Genomic DNA, 25,492 nt, shown 5'->3' with positions numbered 1-25,492 from the left:
ATAATGCCCTTTAAATCACACCCAGAGGGCGCAGGGAGTCTGGGGTTGGAGTAGAGGACCCTTGGGGTCCCTTCTAACTCTACAGTTCAGGGCTCCCCACTTCTTGTTGATGGCAATAAATTTTTGACCTGGGGGGAAATGGTATGAATCCATCCCTACCAGAATCTATGGGCCTGGAAGGTTCTCTCTGTAAGCTGGCAATGCTCCTGGCCTGGACTCTGACAAAGGAAGTCCCATTTTAGCAGCATTTGGTTCAAGAGGACAGAGGTAGCTGCTCTTCCTTTACTGCTCTTTGCTGACCCAGATGGGATTAAATCGGGCTGCCATAGGAGATGCAGCAGGCCGGTTTTCTCCTGCTCCGGAGGGTAGGACTCGAACCCACGGCTTCAAAGTTACAAGAAGGGAGATTCGGTCTCCCCCGGAAGGGGGTGGAATCTCCTTCCTCGGAGGTTTCTAAGCAGAGGTTGGATGGTCACCTGCCAGGGATGCTTCAGATGGGATTCCTGTATTGCTGCAGGGGGTTGGACTAGAGGACCCTTGGGTATCCCTTCCACCTCTATGAGTCTACAGTTCTCATCGCCAGCACTCTTTGAGTGCTGAGTGCCTCAGAGCCTTCTCCATTTTCTTCTCCTTAAACCCACGTACCCTTTCCCCCCTAACTGCTAAACGCCCTCTTCTCTACATCTATCCTCCCACCCACGCAAAAACCCTTTTGCTTCCCAGTTCGAAACAGTGACTTTTTACCCAGCCGGGGCAATTTGCATGCGCCAAAAATGCTCCTTTGCACGTCCCTTGGTCGTTTGCGCATGGCGGACCCCGTTCCTCCCCATCCACCCACCCCCAATCCTTCCAGTCAGGCTGAAATGTTCCCTTGCAGGAGTTTCTCTTAGCCCAAACATTTGCCCCCTGGAGGACTTGGGTGCCCCCTGGTTCACTCGGCTGGAGAGCAAGGGTCCCTGGCAAGATTCCCCAGGGAGACCCCCTGCCTCTGGGGAAGTCCCTCCACTGGCCTCCGACGGGGGGGCTGGCACTCGCAGCCCCCCTCCAGCTGGGGACAGGCGGGGGGGGTCCCTTTGGCTAGTAGGTGCCGCAGAGCTGCTCCCACTGGCCCGGCAAGCTCAGCTCCTGGCTGTATCTGGAGTTCCAGTCCCGCTCAAACACCGCTTGCAGGCGATCTCGCACCGTGGGCTGCTCCCCGGCCCCCACGTGGCTCTGGTTCACCACCAGGGCGGACCCCGCCGTGTGGAGGAAATAATCCCCGGACCAGTTGGACGTTCCTGCAGGAAACGAAAGGGAAAACAAACGCTTAAAAGAGTCCTGCATTCTGCAGCGAAGCTTGGTGACAATGGCATTCTGAATCCCAGTTGCTGGAAGCTGCAGGGGGGGGAGCTCTGTGTTCGAATCCTGCTTGCTGGTTTCCCACATGCAACTGTGAGGCCGGGGTGCGGGACCAGGTGGACCAGGCAAATTCGTGGCAGAGGAGGAGTCTATGGTGCAGCCACATGTGGATTACTGTGTCGGGTTCTGGTTGCCTCGTCAAAATGGATATTGCAGAGTTGGGAAAGGTTCAGGAAAGGGCTGCCCGAATGATTGAGGGGGGTGAAGCAGCTGCCCCCTGAGGAAAGGGTGCTGCACTTGGAGCTTTTCCGTTTAGGGAAAAGGCGAGGAAGAGGCGATGTGATAAAGGTTTATAAAAAAAAAAAAAAATTATGCATGGCAGGGAGAAAGTGGCGAGAGAGGCGTTGTTTTTTTCCTTCCTCACAATAAAACTTGCGGACAATCCCGGAAGCTGAAGGTTGGGAGATTCAGCACTGATAAGAGAAAAGTCCTCCTTCAAGCAGCACGGAGTGAAACTCCGGAACTCCCTGCCACAGGATGCAGAGATGGCCACCAACTTGAATGGCTTTAAAAGAGGGTGGGGCAGATTCATGGAGGTGGGGAGGGTTATCGATGGCTCCTAGCCAGTCGGAGGCAGCAATGATCCTGAACAACAGTTGCTGGAAACAACAGGAGGGGAGAGAGCTACTGGGCTCGGATCCTGTTTCCGAGTTTCCCCAAAAGGCATCTGGACGGGGTTGGCCTCCAATGAACTCCCCTTGGTCTGTTCTCCCCCCCCCCCCGCCTTACGGCTGCTTCTCTCCCTCTCCCACTGCTGGCCAGTTTTCGGACCTGCTAGTCCTCGGCCAGCTTTCTGCCTCAACTGGCCTCCCCTTTACGACTGCCCCCGCCCCTCAAAACTACTCACCAATATAAGCCACCTTGTCCGTCACCATGAACTTGCTGTGGTTGACTCTGGCGTAGGGGATCCTGGCCTGCGTCTCGTTGGCCGGGACCACAAAGAGCCTCTGGCGGGGGGGAGGAGAAGGGGAGAAAGGCAAAACTGCGGGTGCGTGTGGAAGAGGTGGGGGTGCTTGGCACGTAGAGGAAGAAGCTGGGGGGGGGCGAGCAGAAATGACTCTCCATGGAGCCCGGCTTTCCAGGGCTGGGGAGCCTCGTCCCAGGCATCGGGCCGGGGGGGGGGGGGTCCTTACCACTTCCATGCTGTAGTGGGTGCGGACGTCGTGCATGGCAGCCAGAGAGCGCAGGAAGGGGAACATGTTGGCCTTGGAGTGCCTCCAGCATCCGACCAGGAGTCGCACGCGGACTCTCCTCTCGTAAGCCGCCTTCCGCAAGTGGTCGTCAATCACCGGCCAGAACCTGAGCAGGAGGAGGAGGAAGAAGAAGAGGAGTTTGGATTTGATATCCCGCTTTATCACTCCCCTTAAAGGTAAAGGGACCCCTGACCTTTAGGTCCAGTCACGGACGACTCTGGGGTTGCGGCGCTCATCTCATGTTAGTGGCCGAGAGAGCAGGCGTGCAGCTTCCAGGTCATGTGGCCAGCATGACTAAGCCGCTTCTGGCGAACCAGAGCAGCGCACGGAAATGCCGTTTACCTTCCCGCCGGAGCAGTACCTATTTATCTACTTGCACTTTGACATGCTTTCATAGAATCATAAGAGTTGGAAGAGACCACAAGGGCCATCCAGTCCAACCCCATGCCAAGCAGTAAAGACACTTCGAAATGCTAGGTGGGCAGGAGCAGGGACCGAGCAATGGGAGCTCACCCCGTCGCGGCGATTCAAACCGCCAACCTTCTGATCAGCAAGCCCTAGGCTCTGTGGTTTAACCCACAGCGCCACCCGCATCCCATATCACTCCCCTTAAGGAGTCTCAAAGCAGCTAACATTCTCCTTTCCCTTCCTCCCCCACAACAAGCACACTGTGAGGTGAGTGGGGCTCTGAGACTTCAAAGAAGTGTGACTAGCCCTAGGTCACCCTGCAGCTGCATGTGGAGGAGCAGAGACGCGAACCCGGTTCACCAGATTACAAGTCTACCGCTCTTAACCGCTACACCATACTGGCTGAGCGTTGGAGCCACATCCTGCATTTCCGTCTCTGACGTGGGGCAGCCAGCCACCCGCTCTGGCACCCCTTGAATGGGGACGGCATGAGCTGGATGTTGAGAGGTGCTATGGGGCCAGAAATGTCCATGGGGTTTTTAACATGAGCAAGTAAAATCTTCAGTGATACACTGGGCAATAGATACTGGTTATAATGTAGACACGGAAGCACGGGAACGATTGTGGAATATGGATATAAAATTTACAGCATGTTATAGTCTGAGACTCCTTATTGGATCACTGCCTTGCCACTGGATGAATCCCAAGACGGAATTAAGATTGCCGTAAAAAATAGCAACAACCTCAGATATGCTGATGACACAACCTTGATGGCAAAAAGTGAGGAGGAATTAAAGAACCTTTTAATGAAGCTGAAAGAGGAAATCGCAAAATATGGTCTGAAGCTCAACATCAAAAAATGGGCCACTGGTCCCATTACCTTCTTTGCAAATAGAAGGGGAAGAAATGGAGGCACTGAGAGATTTCACTTTCTTGGGTTCCATGATCACTGCAGATGGTGACAGCAGTCACGAAATTAGAAGACGCCTGCTTCTTGGGAGAAAAGCAATGACAAACCTAGACAGCATCTTAAAATGCAGAGACATCGCCTTGCCGACAAAGGTCCGTATAGTTAAAGCTATGGTTTTCCCAGAAGTGATGTATGGAAGTGAGAGCTGGACCATAAAGAAGGCTGATCGCCGAAGAATTGATGCTTTTGAATTATGGCGCTGGAGGAGACTCTTGAGAGTCCCATGGACTGCAAGAAGATCAAACCTATCCATTCTGAAGGAATCCAGCCCTGAGTGTTCACTGGAAGGGCAGATCCTGAAGCTCAGGCTCCAATACTTTGTCCACCTCATGAGAAGTGAAGACTCCCTGGAAAAGACCCTGATGTTGGGAAAGATGAAGGGCACAAGGAGAAGGGGGCGACAGAGGACGAGGTGGCTGGACAGTGTTCTCGAAGCTACCAACATGCGTCGGACCAAACTGCGGGAGGCAGTGGAAGACAGGAGTGCCTGGCATGCTCTGGTCCATGGGGTCACGAAGAGTCATACATGACTAAATGACTAAACAACAAGATTGTCTGAGAGAAATTTATATGAAAATGATATATCGTTGGTATCTAACACCGAGTAAATTGGCAAAAATGTAGAAATCTAAATCGAACAAATGTTGGAAATGTAAAGAGAAATGAAGTTCTTTTTATCATATGTGGTGGTCTTGTAGTCAGGTTAAAGCTTAATGGGAAATGATAAACAATGAATTGAAAAGGATGCTGAAAATAACTTTTATTTTTTAAAACAACCAGCAGCTTTTCTTTTGGGAATTATAGGGACAGAACTACCTAAAATGTATGGAAATTTATTTAGGTATGCTACTACAGCAGCAAGAATGCTGCTCACCCCAAGGAAGCTAAGGAAGAATGGATGCAAAAACTTATGGAATTATTATTATTATTATTATTATTATTATTATTATTATTATTCAGAATATTACGCAGGAATATGCAGAAATGGCGAAACTTACCGGAAGAATAAGAAATCAAGGTAACGAACTTTTTATAAAAGAATGGAAATGGCTTATTGAATCTTTACAGATAAATTGTAAACAGATAAAAACATTAGCAGGATTACTGTAATAACTTGCACTTTCATAGAATCATAGAGATGGAAGAGACCATAAGAGTATATATTTAAAGTAGATAATTAAATGAAATTGGATATGCAGAAGATATTAAAAATAACTTTAAGGAACCATAGAAAGAGGGGGGAAGGAAGTCAAACTTTGAATATTAAATTGATTGTAAAACTAATGAAATGTATAAACTTGAAAAGTATAAATAAAAACTTAATAAATAAATAAATAGATAAATGCTATGGGGCCAGAAATGTCCATGGGGTGGCAGATGGAGCTGGGTGGCTTTGGGCATAGCTGTCAACTTTCCCCCTTTTTTTAAGGAAAATTCCCTTATTTCGAATAGGATTCCTCGCAAGAAAAGGGGAAAGTTGACAGCTATGGCTTTGGGGCCGATTCTGGCCACCCAACTGTACGGTTCATTTCTGCTTGCTAGGGGGATTGGCCTCCCCACATGCTGGCTCTCCCCCAGAGTGGATTTGGGGAAGGCAGGCGGAAGGCGAAGCCCTGTTGCATCAGCAGTGGCTTCCCGGCCAGTGCTTCTTGGTTTGCAAAGCTTATCCTTCCCACAGCCAAGGGAGGGGAGGGAGGAGAGCCGCCCCGCAGCCCCATCAGCTGCACACTTACCTCTTGGGGTGCGAGAACTCCATGGTGGGGAGGTAGCTCATGACCTCAATGTAAACAAACTCGTCGGCGTCATCAACGATGCTCACCAGGGACTGGAGGTCCTCCGTCCGCCCCGTGGCGCACAGCGCAGGGGGCGCGCTCTAGAGGCAGGCAGAGGGGAAAGAGACTCAGGAAAGGAGGAGGAGAAGGACGGGCACCCAAAAGTCAGGAACACGGTTGACATCCCGAGCAAAGGTAGGGTGTGCTGCCTGGGAAGGGTTTTTTTTTTTGTCAGAATGAGGTTTTTAAATTTTTATTGAATCTTCAGGGCTTTGCTATGGAGTTAAAGTAAAAAATGCAGAAGAAACAAATATGAAATAAAGGGAGGATGGCACCGAAAATCCTAACCAGGGGTCAATGCCGTTACCTCGTGAAACAAAGTATGTTCTTTAGAGATCATAGAATCCTAGAATCCTAGAGTTGGAAGAGACCACAAAGGCCATCCAGTCCAACCCCCTGCCAAGCAGGAAACACCATCAAAGCATTCCTGACAGATGGCTGTCAAGCCTCCGCTTAAAGACCTCCAAAGAAGGAGACTCCACCACACTCCTTAGCAGCAAATTCCACTGCCGAACAGCTCTCACTGTCAGGAAGTTCTTCCTAATGTTTAGGTGGAATCTTCTTTCTTGCAGTTTGAATCCATTGCCCCGTGTCCGCTTCTCTGGAGCAGCAGAAAACAACCTTTCTCCCTCCTCTATATGACATCCTTTTATATATTTGAACATGGCTATCATATCACCCCTTAACCTTCTCTTCTCCAGGCTAAACATACCCAGCTCCCTAAGCCGTTCCTCATAAGGCATCGTTTCCAGGCCTTTGACGCACTGAATTATTCGCTACGGCAAAAGCTGGCTGATACAGAAAGGTAAAGGTAAAGGTAAAGGGACCCCTGACCCTTAGGTCCAGTCGTGGACGACTCTGGAGTTGCGGCGCTCATCTCGCTTTATTAGCCAAGGGAGCCAGCATACAGCTTCCGGGTCATGTGGCCAGCATGACAAAGCCGCTTCTGGCGAACCAGAGCAGCGCACGGAAACACCGTTTACCTTCCCGCCGGAGCGGTACCTATTTATCTGCTTGCACTTGAGGTGCTTTTGAACTACTAGGTTGGCAGGAGCAGGGACCGAGCAACGGGAGCTCACCCGTTGCGGGAATTCGAACCGCCGACCTTCTGATCGGCTAACCCTAGGCTCTGTGGTTTAACCCCCGGCGCCACCCGCGTCCCTGATACAGAAAGAGTGCAAGCCAAATGTTATGAACGCCAAATAAAGCCGCATTTCGTTGGGGACTTGCCACCCCTGTGACTCTCCTGTTGGGCAAGGAACAAATGGCCAGCAAATGGAGGCAGAATCCATAGGTTCAGCTGCAACCCGATATATGTCAGTTTCTCAGAAATAATAAAAAACAGGGACCAAACAGTTAAAGAGAACCCACGAGTCAGCCCCCGGCATCTGAGCACCAAGAATGCCAGCAGAGAGTGGGGCAGGGGGTCCTGAGCAGAGGGGCCCCCTGCCCTCCCATCTCACCGAGAAGTAGACTCCGGCCTCCGTGCCGTTCAGCTCCAGCTCCAGCGGCGTCTCCTTGTTGTAGGAGGTGGAGTAATTGGCCGGCCAGGGCGATGGGATGGTGGCGTTGGGCAGACCCAGAGCCCAGTAAGCCTCGAACATCTTCCCCAAGTCCTGGGCCAGGCAGCTGCAGTTGTACACAGCCATGCCCAGCTCCTTCACCTGGGGGCCGAGAAAGGGAGAGGTTAGCAGGAGGCCGCAGGAATACAGCCCAGGCGAGATCTAAAGGGGAGGAGCACCCGGGACCCCCGAAATCAGCCCCAGAGGGTGGTAGACCCGCCTTGACTCAAGCAGCCTTCAGCAACCTGGTGCCCTGATAAGAAGGTAAGAAGTGCCCGGCTGCTGGATCAGACCAAATGGCTTATACAGTCCAGAATCCTATTCCAGGCTTCCCCCATCTTGTCATCTAGTCTGGCCTCCCAGTGGCCAAATGCCCCTAAGAACCGAGAAATTGAGATAGACTGCAACTGGGTCTGGAGGTTCCATAAGAACAAAAGAACATAGGAACGGCCCTGCTGGCTTCTGTAGTCCAGCGTACTATTCCAGGCTTCCTCAAACTCGGCCCACCATATGTTTTTTTTGCCTACAACTCCCCGATCCCTAGCCAGCAGGGACCAGCGGTCAGGGATGATGGGAATTGTAGTCTCCAAACATCTGGAGGGTCCAGTTTGTGGAAGCCCGTCCTATTCTCTCAGGGGTCAACCAGATGCCCCAATGGGAAACACACAAGCAGGATTAAAATAGAAGAGAAACTCTCCCATTCCTGTGGTTTCCAGCACCCGGCATTCAGAAGCATTGCTGCGTCCGACCTGCAGAGTCAGAGCAGAGCATCCTGGCTAGGAGCCATCGAGAGCCCTCTCCTCCTCCATGAATTTGTCTATTCCTCTTTTAAAGCAGTCTAAGTTGGTGGCCAACGCTGCCTCCTGTGGCAGGGAGTTCCACAGTTTAACTCTGAGCTATATCTGCAGAAGAAATGGAGTGCCGGATCACCTCATTTGTCTCCTGAGAATCTCTATGCGGGACAAGAAGCTACAGTTAGAACTGGATATGGAACAACTGATTGGTTCAAAATTGGGAAAGGAGTACGACAAGGCTGTATATTGTCTCCCTGCTTATTTAACTTATATGCAGAATTCATCATGCGAAAGGCTGGGCTGGATGAATCCCAGGCGGATATTAATATTGCCGGAAGAAATATCAACAACCTCAGATATGCTGATGCTACTACCTTGATGGCAGAAAGTGAGGAGGAATTGAAGAAACTTTTAATCAGGGTGAAAGAGGAAAGCGCAAAATATGGTCTGAAGCTCAACATCAAAAAACTAAGATCATGGCCACTGGTCCCATCACCTCCTGGCAAATAGAAGGGGAAGAAATGGAGGCAGTGAGAGATTTCACTTTCTTGGGTTCCATGATCACTGCAGATGGTGACAGCAGTCACGAAATTAGAAGACGCCTGCTTCTAGGGAGAAAGCAATGACAAACCTAGACAGCATCTTAAAAAGCAGAGACATCACTTTGCCGACAAAGGTCCCTATAGTTAAAGCTATACTTTTTCCCAGTAGTATGTATGGAAGTGAGAGCTGGACCATAAAGAAGGCTGATCGCCGAAGAATTGATGCTTTTGAATTATGGTGCTGGAGGAGACTCTTGAGAGTCCCATGGACTGCAAGAAGATCAAACCTATCCATTCTGAAGGAAATCAGCCCTGAGTGCTCACTAGAAGGACAGATCCTGAAGTTGAGGCTCCAGTACTTTGGCCACCTCATGAGAAGAGAAGACTCCCTGGAAAAGACCCTGATGGGAAAGATGGAGGACACAAGGAGAAGGGGACGACAGAGGATGAGATGGTTGGACAGTGTTCTGGAAGCTGCCAACATTAGTTTGGCCAAACTGCGAGAGGCAGTGAGGGATAGGGGTGCCTGGCCTGCTCTGGTCCATGGGGTCACGAAGAGGCGGACACGACTGAACGACTGAACAACAAATATCTGCAGCAAAGCAGCAGGGCGCCAAAGTTTGGAATCAGAACAGTGATCCTGGCTGGGGAGGACGGGCAGCTTCAGATGTGGGAGGCGGCCAGAGGAGGACAGGTGACCACAGAAACTATCAGGCCAGGTCCCAACCGTCCCGTAAAGAGAATAACCCTGGCCTCAGTCCCACAGGCCAGGACGGACGGACTGACGGGGGGGGCCTGCCCCACAAAGGCCCTCCTGGAGGGTGGCAGGCGTCACCTGGGTGAGGGCGCGCCAGTCCATGTTCGCGCTGCCGAGGAAGATGTGTTGCTGGTCCACGATCCAGAATTTGGTGTGCAGGACCCCACCGGTCAGCTGCGGGAAGTTGACTTTGCGGATCTGGGCACCTGGAGGAGTTTGGGAACAGGGAAAAGTTGCGCTGCTTTCCTGGCACCTTCACAGCCCGCAAATCCAGCCCATACACCTGGTTTTAGAGTGTAAGCTCCTCGGGGCGAGGACCTGCCTCTCTGATCCTGCAAGAAACCAATAGTAACTGAGCCCTTTCAGTAGGCCTGGCCTAAATCTCTTGCAAGAGAATTGCCCCTTCTATGGGAGGGCTCCTTGTTCTAACAGGCTTCCTCAAACTCGGCCCTCCAGATGTTTTGAGACTACAATTCCCATCATCCCTGACCACTGGTGCTGCTAGCTAGGCATCATGGGAGTTGTAGGCCATCTGGAGGCAGAGATTGAGGGAGCCTGTTCTAGTATTACGAGAGAGGAGGGGAAAGTCTCCTACATAATTTCCCCATCTCTGTCATCTTCTTCTCAGCTGAGCAGCCCCGGAATTCAAACCGTTTGCTTCTAGATTAAATCTTCCCAATAATTACAAAACTCCAAACACATACCTTCGGTTTTGTTTTGTTACACCTCTTCTTACTGACTTCCTGTCCCTCCTTTCTGAATTTCACCCCCCCCCCCTTTGAAGCTGCATTAAAACCATCATTAAAACCAGATCCCAAGGAAATAAACAACTCTCTGACTTTTAGAAGACATCTGAAGGCAGCCCTGTTTAGTGAAGTTTTTAATGTCTGATGTTTTATTGTAATATTTTGTTGGGAGCCGCCCAGAGTGGCTGGGGAAACTTATATAATAATAATAATAATAATAATAATAATAATAATAATAAAGGCTGTCTTTTTGGGGGGTGCAGAGAGGAGACCCCCACCCCCCCTGTGCGGAAATCCGGGAGCACGGTCTCTTTCTCACCGCTCTCCTCCAGCAGCTGCAGGTCAGAGCACGGCATACGGGAAGAAGGAGGATTGACGGCTATCCGCAGGGTGACGCCTCTGCCGGGCTCCCTCAGTGCTGCCAGGATTTCCTCCCCCTGTGGGAAAAGGGAGGGGTCCATCAGCGGCCACGATCCGGGCCAGGTGAACAAGCCCTTCCTGGACAGGCCACCCCATTCCCAGGTGCAGCATCCGTCCCGCCGATTAACCCTTTCGAATGGTTTGGGATGAGCCCTTCGACCGGGGGGTCAGGCCAGATGACCACTGGGGGGTCCCTTCCAACTCTATGATTCTATCTTGAATTGAATTCAAGACATCTTGAATTTTTTGTGGTTTGGGGGTGGGGGTGGGAGGAACATCTTGAATTTGCACATTACCTACCCAGGGGAAACTGGAAACTGAGCTCTTCAGAAACGTGACCCTCATCCAGCCAGCCAGAGGCTAAATCCTCTTGGTTTGCAACTGTTTTGAGGCTGCAAGCCAGAACTGGGCATCTTAGATCTCAGGGGGCTGAACCTGTCATCTACCACGTTTATTACTTTCATATTCCACCTTCTTCTCCAAAAGCTCCTGGCGGCGTCCATGGCTCTCCTCCTCTTCCTTATTGAAGCCCCACAACGACCCGGTGAGGTAGGCCGGGAGGAGTGACCGGCCCAAGGTCACATCCCGTGAGCTGCATGGGCAAGGGCGGGAATTCGAACCCTGGTCTCTCCCGGGTCCCAGTCCAGCCCTCTTAACCACGGCACCACGCCGGCTGCCCCGCAAAGCAGGTGCTCTAACCACTGAACCACCGCTGTCCCCCACCCCAATGTAATATTTTGCAACACTGCATTTCTGTTTGGAGCTGCCTTTTTCAGATCATCCCGCCGCTAAAGGTCTCGGCTACCTCTGCAACTTGGGAGGCTCTGGGATTTAAGAGCTTCTCACACAGCCCAGGACAGGCGTGAATTCTGCTCTTGAGTTTTAACAAAAGCGCCCGTCTCTCCAATACACCCGCAGGGCAGGCCGTGACCAACATGCGAAAAACGGATGTTTTGCTTTCTTCAAAGGGCCCTTTGATGGGCACAGAGGCTGAAAGGGGCACCCAGCCCAGGCAATTAGATGTCTGTTTGCAAGTGAGTTTCTGCCAGGTGCTGAGCACCATTCGCTGCTGCACATCTTAGAATCATACAATCATAGAATCATAGAGTTGGAAGAGACCACAAGGGCCATCCAGTCCAACCCCCTGCCAAGCAGGAAACACCATCAAAGCATTCCTGACAGATGGCTGTCAAGCCTCGCTTCAAGACCTCCAAAGAAGGAGACTCCACCACCTCCTTGGCAGCAATCCACTGTCAACAGCTCTCACTGTCAGGAAGTTCTTCCTAATGTTTAGGTGGAATCTTCTTTCTTGTAGTTTGAATCCATTGCCCCGTGTCCGCTTCTCTGGAGCAGCAGAAAACAACCTTTCTCCCTCCTCTATATGGCATCCTTTTATATATTTGAACATGGCTATCAGATCACCCCTTAACCTTCTCTTCTCCAGGCTAAACATACCCAGCTCCCTAAGCCGTTCCTCATAAGGCATCGTTTCCAGGCCTTTGACCAATTGGGTTGCCCTCCTCTGGACACATTCCAGCTTGTCAGTATCCTTCTTGAACTGGTGCCCAGAACTGGACACAGTATTCCAGGTGAGGTCTGACCAGAGCAGAATATAGTGGTACTATTACCTCCCTTGATCTAGACGCTATACTCCTATTGATGCAGCCCAGAATTGCATTGGCTTTTTTAGCTGCTGCATCACACTGTTGACTCATGTCAAGTTTGTGGTCTACCAAGACTCCTAGATCCTTTTCACATGTACTGCTCTCAAGCCAGGTGTCACCCATCCTGTATTTGTGCCTTTCATTCATCTTGGCACAGGCAGGCGGCCACCTTTTCAGACACACCAACAGGCAGTGTGGTGTAGTGATTAGAGCGCCGGACTAAGCCCTGGGAGAGACCAGGGTCCAAATGCCCCACTCCCTGGGTGAACTTGGGGGCCAGTCCCTGCCTCTCAGCCTAGCCTAACTCACAGGGCTGTTGTGAGGATCAGAGTGTTGGAGCAGGACCTGGGAGACCAGGGTTCAAATCCCCCCTCCCCACATGGACATGAATCTTACTGGGCGACCTTGGATCAGTTTCTGACCCTCAGCCTGGCATACCTTGCAGGATCGCTGGGAAGATAAATGAGGAAGAGGATGAGGACCGTGGATTACCACCTGGAGATCCTTGGAGAAAGAAAGTGGGATAGAAATGCAATAGGTACATAAAATGCTACGGATCCCGCTGCTGCTTCATTTTACACACGAGAAGGAATGGTCCAGATTCACCACCAAGAAAACAGCTGCAGCAGCCAGGGGCTGGCTGGGTTGATCAACCAAGTACTTTTTGTGCTGAAGTAGGGAATGTTTTGGGGGGGGTAGACTCTAAATTCCCATTTGTAACCCCTGGGCAGGCTGCTGGAGGAGGAAGAAGAGTTTGGATTTGATATCCCGCTTTATCACTACCCGAAGGAGTCTCAAAGCGGCTAACGTTCTCCTTTCCCTTCCTCCCCCACAACAAACACTCTGTGAGGTGAGTGGGGCTGAGACTTCAGAGAAATGTGACTAGCCCAAGGTCACCCGCAGCTGCATGTGGAGGAGTGGGAAGCGAACCCGGTTCACCAGATTACGTCCACCGCTCTTAACCACTACACCAAACTGGAGACGCCCTGGGGACCGAACCCAGGACCCTCTGCCTGCAAAGCAGGTGCCCCCCCCGCCCCTGAGCCACGATGGCCCTTGACGGAGGCCGTTTCCGGAGAGACTCTCCACCTGGCCGGCCGAGGGGTCCTGGTGTGAGTGTCCTCGTTGCTCAGGGTCCAGTAAAAAGAGGCGATGTCCACACTGTGGCTGGCGTCTCCCAGGAGGGTCTTCCAGGCGTCGAAGATGGAAGGGTTGAGGGTGGTTGTCGTCGTACGTCAGCCCCTCGGGGATGCTCTCCACCAGGACGCTCCTGAGGAAGAGGAGGAGGAGAGGAAGGGCAGCTTTTTGCAATGCGCTCTACGTGGGGCTACCTTTGAAGGTGACCCAGAAACTGCAATTAATCCAGAATGCGGCAGCTAGACGGTGACTGGCGGCGCCGAGACTACATAACACTGGTCTTGAAAGACCTACATTGGCTCCCAGTACGTTCTGAGCACAATTCAAAGTGTTGGTGCTGACCTTTAAAGCTCTAAACGGCCTCGGCCCAGTATACCTGAAGGAGCGTCTCCACCCCCATCCTTCTGCCCGGACACTGAGATCCAGCGCCAAGGGCCTTCTGGCGGTTCCCTCATTGCAAGAAGTGAGGTTACAGGGAACCAGGCAGAGGGCCTTCTCGGTGGTGGCGCCTGCCCTGGAACGCCCTTCCATCAGAGGTCTTTTTTCTTACTGTAGTTTGAATCCATTTCTCTGTGTCCGCTTCTCTGGAGCAGCAGAAAACAACCTTTCTCCCTCCTCTATATGACATCCTTTTATATATTTGAACATGGCTATCATATCACCCCTTAACCTTCTCTTCTCCAGGCTAACCTACCCAGCTCCCTAAGCCGTTCCTCATAAGGCATCGTTTCCAGGCCTTTGACAATTTTGGTTGCCCTCCTCTGGACACGTTCCAGCTTGTCAGTATCCTTCTTGAACTGTGGTGCCCAGAACTGGACACAGTCTTCCAGGTGAGGTCTGACCAGAGCGGAATATAGTGGTACTATTACTTCCCTTGATCTAGATGCTATACTCCTATTGATGCAGCCCAGAATTGCATTGGCTTTTTTAGCTGCTGCATCACACTGTGGACTCATGTCAAGTTATGGTCTACCAAGACTCCTAGATCCTTTTCACATGTACTGCTCTCAAGCCACCCATCCTGTATTTGTGCCTTTCATTCCCCCCCCCCAAGTGTAGTACTTTAAATTTCTCCCTGTTAAAATTCATCTTGTTTGCTTTGGCCCAGTTCTCTAATCTGTTAAGGTCATTTTGAACTGTGATCCTGTCCTCTGGGGTATTAGCCACCCCTCCCAATTTGGTGTCATCTGCAAACTTGATCAGGATTCCCTCAAGCCCATCATCCAAGTCATTGATGAAGATGTTGAATAAGACTGGGCCCAAGACAGAACCCACCCTAGTCACTTCTCTCCAGGATGAAGAAGCCGTAATGAGCACCCTTTGGGTTCGGTCAAATTGAATTGATCCCATTATAACCCCTTGCTAGGGCAGGAACTGTGCCAAAAAGAGGCCCAGAGCCCTCACCTGCAGGGATCGTTGCACCTGTTGCCCAGGTAGGGCCCGGCAGCCGCCGCCTTCCCTGCTGAGGTCGGACCACGAAAGGGGAGGATGAACATGTGGAAAAGGAGGGCGGTCGCCAGCATCGTCGAGAGGACGGCCACCACGAGGATGCAGCGGAAGTCCTGCGAAGGAGAAAGAGGGTGGTGGTCATCAGCCCAGGATCGTGGAGCTGCGTGGACAGGGGGGTAGGGCAAGCTCCCTGCCCCGTGGTCCAGCCCCTCTGCTGAGTGAGGAGGAAGCCGTCTAGGAAGCCCCAGGAAAGCAAACGGCTCCTATGCGGGCATTACAACATTAAACTGTGCAAAGCACATTTAGCAGGGAGGCTGAATCAGGACAGATAGAAGAAAGTCCTTCACGTAACTATGGAACTCCCTCCGGCAGGAGGCAGGGGTACCCCATCATCCCAGTGGTCAGGGATGTGATGATTTAGTTTCAAAAACATCTGGAGGGCCGAGTTTCCCTATGCCTGTGTACACATTTAGGCGCCGAGCAAAAATGTTCCTCTTTAACAAGGACTTTGGCTGACTGACATCTAACGCCCTTTTGAAACGTGTTGCGGAAACCGGTGGTTATTGGGTTGTTCTTGTTTTCATTTTGATCATGTATTATTTTGTTTTCATATTGTGATTTTTATCTTGTGAACCGCCCTGTGACCTGCAGGTATAGGGCATATACAAATATAATAATAATAATAATAATAATAATAAATTAATATAATAATAATTCCTGTTTTGGGAAGTTTTTAATGTTTGATGTTTTAATCATTATCATTCTGTTGGAGTTGCCCAGATGGGCAGGGTATAATTCTGTTAGAAAGTTTTTTTCTGTTTGTTTTAATCACATTATTTATTATTATTATTATTATTATATTATTATTATCTGTGGAGCCCGACCAGATGGACAGAGTAAATTAATAATAATAATAATAATAATAATAATAAAATAATAATAATAATAATTCCTGTTTTGGAAAGTTTTAATGTTGATTTTATCATTATCATTCTGTTGGAGTTGCCCAGATGGGCAGGGTATAAAATAATAATAAATAATATAATAATAATATAATAATAAATATAATAATAATAATGAATTCCCGTTTTGGGAGCTTTTAATGTTTGATGTTTTAATCACATTATTATTATTATTATTATATTATTATTATTATCTGTTGGGAGCCCGACCAGATGGCAGAGTAAATTAATAATAATAATAATAATTAATTCCTGTTTAGGGAAGTTTTTTTAATGTTTATGTTTTATCAAATTTTTTTATTTATTATTATTATTTGGGAGCTGCCCAGACGGACAGGGTAAATAAATAAATAAATAAATAATGCACCCATACCCAGGTCTGGAGTGAAGAGGAGTCCCCACTGCACAGGTCGCAATTTAATCTTTGGGGAACTCCAGTTCTGCATTCTTCCATGGGCCAAACTGTTCCTTAACCAGTTATTGATCCATTTAGGACTGTGCCTCTTTTTCCATGGCTAGGCTAATAGAACCTGGAAGGGGAGGAGGAGGAGGCAGAGGAGACCAACCTTCTTTAGCCAAGCTGGGCTGCTCGGTCAACGGCGGCTCCTCAGGCTGTGCATTGTCTTCAGCTGAAAGGATGGAAGCGGAGAGATGAAACACCCTAGGAACTCCAGGCAGCAGGATCTCAGGCAACACCAACCCGCGGTCTGTGTGCAGACGGGCAGGAGGCGAGCTGCACTCACCTGCGACCTGCTTTCGCACACATTTACGAGGGGGAAGTCTGCCTCCTCAAGGGAACGGGGCCTGCACAAATAGCTCCCCCAGCTCCCATTCATCAGTGGAGCTGATGCGAGAGGAAAGGGGGAGACTGGCAGAACTGACCCTGTCACAGACGCAACATGATCCCTGTTCTGCCTTTTTTAAGACTCGGCCTTTTAGTGTGGCAGACCGCACACTTCGGAACTCCCTGCCTCTTGACACCAGGCAGTGCTCTTTTCGGCACCTGCTAAAAAGCGTCTTCCTTTAGACAAGCTGTCCAGTTGCTTAGAGTGGTGATCGCAGAATTGTAGAGTTAGAAGGGACCCCAAGGGGCATCTAGTCCAGCCCCCTGCAAATGCAGGAATCTCTTGCCCAACATGGGGCTTGAACCTACAACCCTGAGATGCGAGTTCTGGTCCGTTTCTACCCTAATTGGTTATTTTACCTTTCTGGAAATCTTTAAATCACTGCTGTCAATCTCCCTTATGGATGTTACGGTTTTAACTCTTTTTTTTGCAAATTTTGAGGGCTTTTCCTTTTGCAAAAAAAGCAGCGCATAAATTTTACAAGATAAATAAACAAATCATTAGGCTGGGGGGCTGGGACACACTTGCCGTACATCCAGCCTTTGGGAGGAGTTCAATGCAAGCACATAGAATCATGCATGTAGCACTGGAAGGGACCCCGGGTCATCTCCAGCCCCCTGCAAAGCAGGAATCTCTTGCCCGACGTGGGGCTCAAACCCACGACTCTGAGATTCAGAGACTCACATTCTCCCAACTGAGTTATCCCACTCTTGACGGTATCAAACAGAACAAGACCCCTGTGCCCTGTCCGGGGGTGTTTCCCAATGCCCCCCAACAATTTAGGGCCCATGCGAGGGGGGCAGATGAACTCTTTGCACTGGCTCTGCTGCTGCAACTGTTTAGTTTCATCCAGAGCCCTTTGGACACACCCGATTTAGGCAAGCAAGGATTTACCTGGTGGTAGGTGACATGGGGCTTCATTTGTTCCCGGTGGCAGAGGCGGAATGAGCAGGAAAAACCTCCGGAGACCTAGGAAGGAGACAAGGAGGAGAGTGAAGGCAGCTACAGCATCACAGAGGAATTCTGCAGCCGGATCTCCCTGGTGGCCGACGCAGGTGGCGCTGTGGGTTAACCATAGAGCCTAGGGCTTGCCGATCAGAAGGTCGGCGGTTCGAATCCCCGCAACAGGGTGAGCTCCCGTTGTTCAGCCCCTGCTCCTGCCCACCTAGCAGTTTGAATGCACGTCAAAGTGCAAGTAGATAAATAGGTACCACTCCGGCGGGAAGGTAAACGGCGTTTCCTTGCGCTGCTCTGGTTTGCCAGAAGCGGCTTAGCCATGCTGGCCACATGACCCAGAAGCTGTATGCCGGATCCCTCGGCCAGTAAAGCGAGATGAGCGCCGCAACCCCAGAGTCGGACACAACTGGACCTAATGGTCAGGGTCCCTTTACCTTTACCTCCCTGGTGGCCAATGGCAAACCTACATCTGGCCAAGTTGCCTCGTGGTCCAGAATGCTTCCTGCCCATGCGGCCTCAAGCGCAGGAGCACACCTGGGCAGCCCAGAGCACCTGTGCACGAAGCGAGAGGTGGGCCCCAGCATCCTCTGCAAGGCCGAAAGGGACTCAGCAGCTGTGATGGATTTGGACTGGGGGGGGGGGAATTGGGGAGGGCCAGAACCAAGGAGCCACCCTCCGCTCTCCTCCTGATGTGCCGATTTGCCCAAGACAGTCACACCGGGCAGAGGCACCCATGGGTGCTGCAGGGAAAGGGGCGCCTTCGCAAATGGGATGAAGCATCAGTCTGGACACCATTCCCTCTTTTTACATTACTGCATTTTATTCTTATGACCTGCAGAAAGGATTGCTCTAAGTTTAAATCTCAGACTTAGAGAGTAATCCTTTCTGCAGGTCATGAGGAGGAGGAAGAGGAAGAGTAATAATGGTAATAATAATAATAATAATAATAATAATAATAATCTATTTATACCCCACCCATCTGGCTGGGTTTCCCCAGCCACTCTGGGCGGCTCCCAACAGAATATCAAAAACATGACAATACATCAAACATTAAAAACTTCCCTAAACAGGGCTGCCTTCAGGTGTCTTCTAAAAGTCAGATAGTTGTTTATTTCCTTGACATCTGACAGGAGGGCGTTCCACAGGGCGGGCGCCACCACCGAGAAGGCCCTCTCTGCCTGGTTCCCTGTAAGCTCACTTCTCACAGGGAGGGAACAGTGAGAGAAATCATGTAAAAACAGCCTGCTGGATCGGGCCTGTCTAGTGCAACGCCCTCTCCTCACAGCGACTACCCAAATGCCTGTGGGAAACTTGCAGGCGGGATTCGAACACAAGAGCACTTTCTCCCTCCTGTGGTTTCCAGGAACTGGTATTTAGAAGCATTGCTGCCTCTAGCTGTGGAGGAAGAGCAGAGACCTCGTTTTTAATGTTTGATGTTCTACTGGTGTTTTTTTTAAAAAATATTCTGTTGGAAGCCGCACAGACTGGCTGGGGCAGCCCAGTCCAATGGGCAGGGTACAAATAGTAAAAGTATTAATTATTGCTATTATGGCCAACAGACATTGTTAGTCCTCTCCTCCACAAATTTGTGGAATCCTCCCTGCCGCCTGTGGGAGGGAGTCCCACGGTTTAACTACGTGCGACGCAAATAAATACTTCCTTTTATCTGTCCCGAAACTTCCAGCATTCTCATTCCCCGCCCCAGCAAAGAAATGCAGCAGGAAAGCAGCAAAAACACAGGTGAGGTTTGGGCTACTGCCAGAATTAACAGATGCCAGAGTTGAGGAGGAGGAGGAGGAGGAGAATGTGAAGTATCTCCTTGAAATTCTGCACAGAAAACACACACACACCCCTTGCATGCCCCTAAAGCAGGCTTTGCCAACCTGGCGCCCTGACATGGGGAAGGGCTTGCAGGACAAGCAGGCAGGCAGGCAGGCAGTGTGAGTCAGCCCAGGCAATTATGGAGGAGAGCAACAACAACTCCTCCAAAATGCAAAACCAGCTGGATTAAAGGAGTGCAACTTCCTGCTTTAATCTGGGTCACAAGTGTTGGGTTAAGGCTGGGAGCAACAGGATAGTCTAAAGTCTCTCCTCTGCCTCTGCTGCTGAAAATCCCACAGCAGCTGAGTGCAAAGGACTCAAATTAATTATGAAAGTGAAAAGGGAAAGAGGAGTCTGGGGGGAGGGGGAGAGAGCAGGATCCGGCATCTCCCATTATCCACTTTCCACAGCCTCCCCCTTTTCTCTCCATTTCCCCCCCCAGCTGTTAGCTTCTCAATTTTTTGAGAGGGGTCCTTCTCCTGTTTATGCCCCTCTTTGCTCCTTCTGACCTCTGCAGAGGTTTGGCACCCCTGCGCTCCTTTGGGAGGAAGAGCGGGAGAGGAATTTAAATAATAATAATAATAATAATAATAATAATAATAATAATAATTTATTTATACCTGCCCATCTGGCTGGGTTTCCCCAGCCACTCTGGGCAGCTTCCAACAGAATATTAAATACAGAATATTAAAATACAATAATCTATTAAACATTAAAAGCTTCTCTAAACAGGCTTCCTTCAGATGTCTTCTAAAAGTCTGGTAGTTGTTTTCTCTTTGACATCTGGTGGGAGGGAGTTCCACAGGGGGGTGCCACCACCAAGAAGGCCCTCAGTCTGGTTCCCTGTAACCTCACATCTCGCAGCGAGGGAACAGCCAGAAGGCCCTCGGAGCTGGACCTCAGTGTCCGGGCTGGACGGTGGGGGTGGAGACGCTCCTTCAGGTATACTGGACTGAGGCTGAGTTCATCGATTCCAATGACGTTATTTTTTTTGTCAAGGACTGAAGGATGCTAGGGATCATTTTTGGGCCCAATGGAAAACTTCTGATCTACCGGTAATAAAAGGGAGGAAGGCAGCATCATGGAGCGGAGGTGTTCGTATGATTTTGCGGGAAAGTTATTGGTTTTATTTGTCATTATGGTATGTATTATACCAGTGTGGTGTAGTGGATAAGAGCGGTAGATAATCTGGTGAACGGGTTCGCTTCCCCGCTCCTCCACATGCAGCTGCTGGGTGACCTTGGGCTAGTCACACTTCCCAGCCCCACTCACCTCACAGAGGAAGGGAAAGGAGAATGTTAGCCGCTTTGAGACTCCTTCGGGTAGTGATAAAGCGGGATATCAAATCCAAACTCCCCTCCTCCTCCTCTTCTTTTTCTATTATGGTTTGTATTTTTTGTGTTTTTATATTGTAAACAGCCCTGTGGTCTTGGAGTGAAAGCCAGTATAGAAATTTAATCCCTGAAGGGAATGCGGCCGCAGGCTGAAAAATCTTCCTAACTCATGAAGCATGTTGTTGTTGTTCAGTCGTTCAGTCGTGTCTGACTCTTCATGACCCCATGGACCAGAGCACGCCAGGCACGCCTATCCTCCACTGCCTTCCACAGTTTGGCCAAACTCATGTTAGTACTTCGAGCATGGAGCATACTTCCCCACAAAGCCTTGCATTGCATGCTCTGGCGGGCAGCAGCTGAGCTCTCCAGAGTTACCGGTATCTTAGGAGACAAAGAGAGCCTTCCCAGCCCCGCCCTTTTCCTTAAACTGGAGTTGCTGGAAACCAAACCTGGGACGTTCTTCACGCTGCCGCTGAGCTGACGCCTCTCTCCTGAAATGCTGACACTGCTCTTGAAGGCCACAACACACAGCAAAAATTATCAGGAACAAATCACATGGTTTTGGGGGAAGAAGCCCCATGCAGCTCAGCATTATCAGCAGCATCCACTCTGCATGCAGGAAGGTAGAAGCGGCCATACAGAGTGAGGCCATCTAGCCCAGTATCGCCTACCCTGATTGGCAGCAGCAGAACTCTCCCAGCCCTGCCTGCCTGGAGATTGAATTTGGGACCTTCTGCATGCAAGGCAGGTGTCCTCCGTTTGAGCTACAGCCCTTCTCTGGTTGAAGCCTCAAACGCATCTCCAGGGGCCACCTGCCAGTCAGAGCATACAATACTAAACTAGATTGGCCAGTGGTCTTTGCCTTAGGGTCTGAACTCAGCCCGAGGACACTTTCTGTGTTCCGGATTGGGAGGAGACACCCAGAGGGTCGCAGGACCCAAACTCACTTCCAGCTCAGGGCTTCTCGGACCTGGGAGACGTTTGGAGAGCCTCGTAGCGGTAGCCAACGTGGTGCCGCCAATGCGGCCGGACTGCCTGACCCTTGGCCGTGTGGGGCACGAGAGTCGGGCAACCCCTGACTTTGCCACCTGCTCCAGGGAGGCGGCCTCTGATGGACTCCGGCTCGGCGGAAGAGAACGCGCCCGCCAGGTGACTGGGCGCTGCGCCCTTCGGCACCCCATGGTGCCCCCCGCGCGTCCAGGGCGCTGTTCCGACGTGACGCAGGAGCCCGCAGGTGCGAGGCAAGCAAGCCAGGCGGGACCCGATTGTTTCCGAATAGGAAGCTGGGGTGGTGGGGAGAAAGAAATAGGGGGGAACCTCCTCCTGCAGCCGGAGCCTGTTTCCAGGCCAGGTCAAGGGAGAACCACAGACGCTCCCCCCGATCCGAATTCAATCAATGCGCCTTCCAAGCCGTCTCGTCGAGGCGGAAATCTGTGCGCCCCACAAAAGCGACCCCGCCCCACCAGGGACTCCCGGCCCGGCCCCACAGCCGCGCACCCCAGTTTACCTCGGGCCGGCAGAGCAACAGCTGTCGTGGCGGCGGCGGCGGCGCGTTTTTCCCGGACGGGGACAAGCGGCAGCCCCGGCCGGGGCGGAGACGCGGCAGCCGGCGAGCCGGCCCCCAGGCGGGGCTCTGGCACAGGACCCACCCCCTCCGCCCCGGAACCTACTGGGTGGGGGCTGCGCCTCTGAGCACGTGCAGAGCGCCTCCCTGCTGCCCACCCGATACGAAACCAGCAGTCAGACTGTGATTGGGAGGGCGGAGGTGGGGGGGGGGGGACCCTGCCCAGCAGGTGGTTGTTGTTGTTTACTAACATATACCGCCCTTCCCTTCGCCCAGAAAATCACAGAGCGGGTCACAACCTCCCACCCCTTTTCCCCGGGGTTGCGAGCGCCTCGCCGGCAAAGAGCGAGTTAAAAGCAGAGGCAGAGGCTCCGCCCCCTGGATGGAACCCCCTAACAACCATCTGGGACCGTACCATCTGCCCTCGGGAGAGGAGGCGGCGAAAGCGTGTTCTTCACAGCGCGGAAAAGCCGAGCAGCGCTGCTCCCAGTTTATGGCCCTGACTTCAATCATTCTGTGGCGGACGGGGGGGGCAGCTTGACTTTGACCGCCGCCCTCGGAAAACGAATTCTTCTATTCCATTCCCCCCCTCTGTGAGAATGGTTCCTTCCCAAGACGGCGGAGACAAAGGGAGCCGCGACCGCTCAGGACGAACCATTATAGCCAGTGAAGGGGGGCACTCTGAAGCGGCAAGGAAGGAACTGGGCCCAGTAGCCCTGAATAGTAAGAGATAGAATAAAAAGCGGGTGGATGTATTTTTTTTGTTATGCCCTGGGAAAAGAGGTCAGAATCCCTGCTCTGCATCCGTCCCCCCCAAGGTGTCTGATGGTATATCCCAATGCTCTGTTAACTCTTAGGTGGCCGCGACGAGGGCGGTAGGAGAATGCATAAAACTGCTGCGTTAGGTTCTTCTTTGATTCTGCCTGCATAGATTTTTGCCTGGCTCTTCTGGGTCCTTCCTGCACCCCAGATTGAAACTGGGCTCCCCCTCGTCCGCAATGCTGTCTTTGTGTCATTTGCAAATGGCAATAGTCGTGCAATTTTGATCTGCCTTCTCTGCGTTCGAAGGTAGCAGTAGGCTACAGTATTTCTGAAAAGCCAGTTGCTGGAAGCCACAGAAAGCGAGAGTTGCCCTGTAATCCTCAAATTTTAATAATAATAAACAATAACGGATACCAAAATTGAACCTGTCACCTTCTGCATGTCCAGTATGCAGGGGCGCTTCCAGATTGTCGCTATTTTGGGGTGGGATTCAATCCCATACTGGCAAATTCAGGTTCTGCAACTAAGGTTTAGGGATCTTGAGCAACAAACCAATTCCACCACCCCAAAAAATGTGTCGGGGAAATTAACTGGAAAGTATGAGATATGGTTGGCATCCGCCTGTCTCGAGAGACATTGGAGGGATGATGTGCCTTTGTGGGTGAAGTCAAACAGAGAATCCCCGCACCTGCTGTGGCTGCAGAGACCGATACAGGAGAGACATGTTTTCTTGCAGCCGAGGCAGAGGAAGGCGTCCAGCTGTGCTGCTGCAGATGCACCAGGGCGTTTCATCTCTCTGTGCTCCTCCCAGTGGCCATTCCCCCTCTGGTCACGGCTATGGCCACACAACCTGTCCCCAGGCACTGTGGTTGTCTGCAAGGGATTCCCACATGATGGATGTTACCAGCCTTCATGTCATGTTTGCAGACATCTTTGTAGTGCAGACTTGGTCTGCCAATGAGCCTAGTGCCTGAAGCCATCTCCCCATAGAGCGCACCTTGGGGTTCCTGCTATCTTCCATTCTGCTGCCATGACCAAGCCAGCATAAACATCCCTGTGCGAGAAGTGCAAACATGCTGGGAATGCACACTTTGAGACTCTGTCCTGCCATGTGATGCCCAAAATCTTCCTGACGCAGCGCATGTGGAAAGCATGGAGGCAAGTGTAAATATGGGATAACAACTTCCTTGATATAACACTGCATGGCCTCCCCACAAAAAAGTCAGAATTAATAATAATTAGCTAGCCACCCCAAAAAATTTGTGCGAAGAAAATCAGGACGAATGCTCAAGAACCAGATTTTCTGGAAGCCCCTGAAGGTGTGGCGTCACTTTGTGTAAGAAAGCGGGATAGGACTGAAATGAATGAAAGTGCCCCAGAGAGACCATTTCCAAGGCCTGCCACACCCTCTCCCTGCCAGGACTCTTCCATGGCCCTCTGCCATGGATGCTTTAGTTGAGGTTCCTGCATTTCAGGGGTTGGATTAGATGACCCTTGGGTGTCCCTCCAACCTATGATTCTAATAATTCTGTGGCTGCCTGCCAATACTTTACACTTGCAAAGAAAGGGCAGTTGCCCACAATTCCTGTGTGTCAGGGATCTCCTGCCAAGCCTCTTCATATGCAAAGAGGGCACTTAGTGAGTACCTGAGGGATTGAGAAACCTAACCACACTGGAGCCAAGAGTCACCTCCTCCCATGAGAAAGGGAGCAAGGAGCCTTTCCAAAGCTGGACTGCTTCTTGCAGCTCCTGGCCCTCCCAACATCCTTTTCCCTTTCCAATATCAGGGATCCAACGGAGGAGCTTCCATAATAATAATATTATTAATCATTTTATTATCTAATACCCCATCCAACTGGCTGGGTTTCCCCAGCTACTCTAGGCAGCTTCCAGCAAAATATAAAAACATAATAAGATGCCAAACAATAAAAACTGTGAAGTCAACGCACCAGTTTGGTGTAGTGGTTAGGAGCAGCAGACTCGTAATCTGGGGAACCGGGTTCGTGTCTGCACTCCTCCACATGCAGCTGCTGGGAGACCTTGGGCTAGTCTCACTTCTCTGAAGTCTCTCAGCCCCACAGAGTGTTTGTTGTGGGGGAGGAAGGGAAAGGAGAATGTTAGCCGCTTTGAGACTCCTTCGGGTAGTGAAAAGCGGGATATCAAATCCAAACTCTTCTTGCTGATACTTGAACAAGGAGTGTAGTGGATTGGCTTGGATTTGTTCCATTGCAGAGGCACAGTGCTCGGGTTATTTCATTTCTGCCTTTCCCTTCTGCCTTCTTCCCCCTTCCCTTTTATTCCCCAGCAAGTGCCTTAATTTGATGGCTGAAACTTGTGTGTGTGTGTGTGTTGTGTGTGTGTGTTGGCCACCTTCA

The 25,492-nt window shown here is 50.9% G+C and overlaps 1 protein-coding gene across 1 annotated transcript; it reads right to left on the bottom strand.

Annotated features, from left to right (window-relative positions):
• Positions 1 to 845: 845 nt before the first annotated feature.
• On the bottom strand, positions 846 to 14,998 carry PLD3 (phospholipase D family member 3). Its single transcript, XM_033158507.1, has 9 exons — positions 14,828 to 14,998; positions 13,376 to 13,556; positions 10,522 to 10,639; positions 9,535 to 9,662; positions 7,265 to 7,465; positions 5,703 to 5,842; positions 2,532 to 2,697; positions 2,246 to 2,345; positions 846 to 1,277 (listed from the first exon to the last, which is right to left on the bottom strand). Exons 1-9 carry the CDS (start codon positions 14,944 to 14,946, stop codon positions 1,078 to 1,080), a joined length of 1,353 nt encoding a protein of 450 aa, XP_033014398.1. The 5' UTR covers positions 14,947 to 14,998; the 3' UTR covers positions 846 to 1,077.
• Positions 14,999 to 25,492: the final 10,494 nt, after the last annotated feature.

This window comes from Lacerta agilis, chromosome 8, assembly GCF_009819535.1.
Source record: "Lacerta agilis isolate rLacAgi1 chromosome 8, rLacAgi1.pri, whole genome shotgun sequence".
Taxonomy (NCBI): domain Eukaryota; kingdom Metazoa; phylum Chordata; class Lepidosauria; order Squamata; family Lacertidae; genus Lacerta; species Lacerta agilis.
This window is presented reverse-complemented; position numbering and strand designations above follow the sequence as displayed.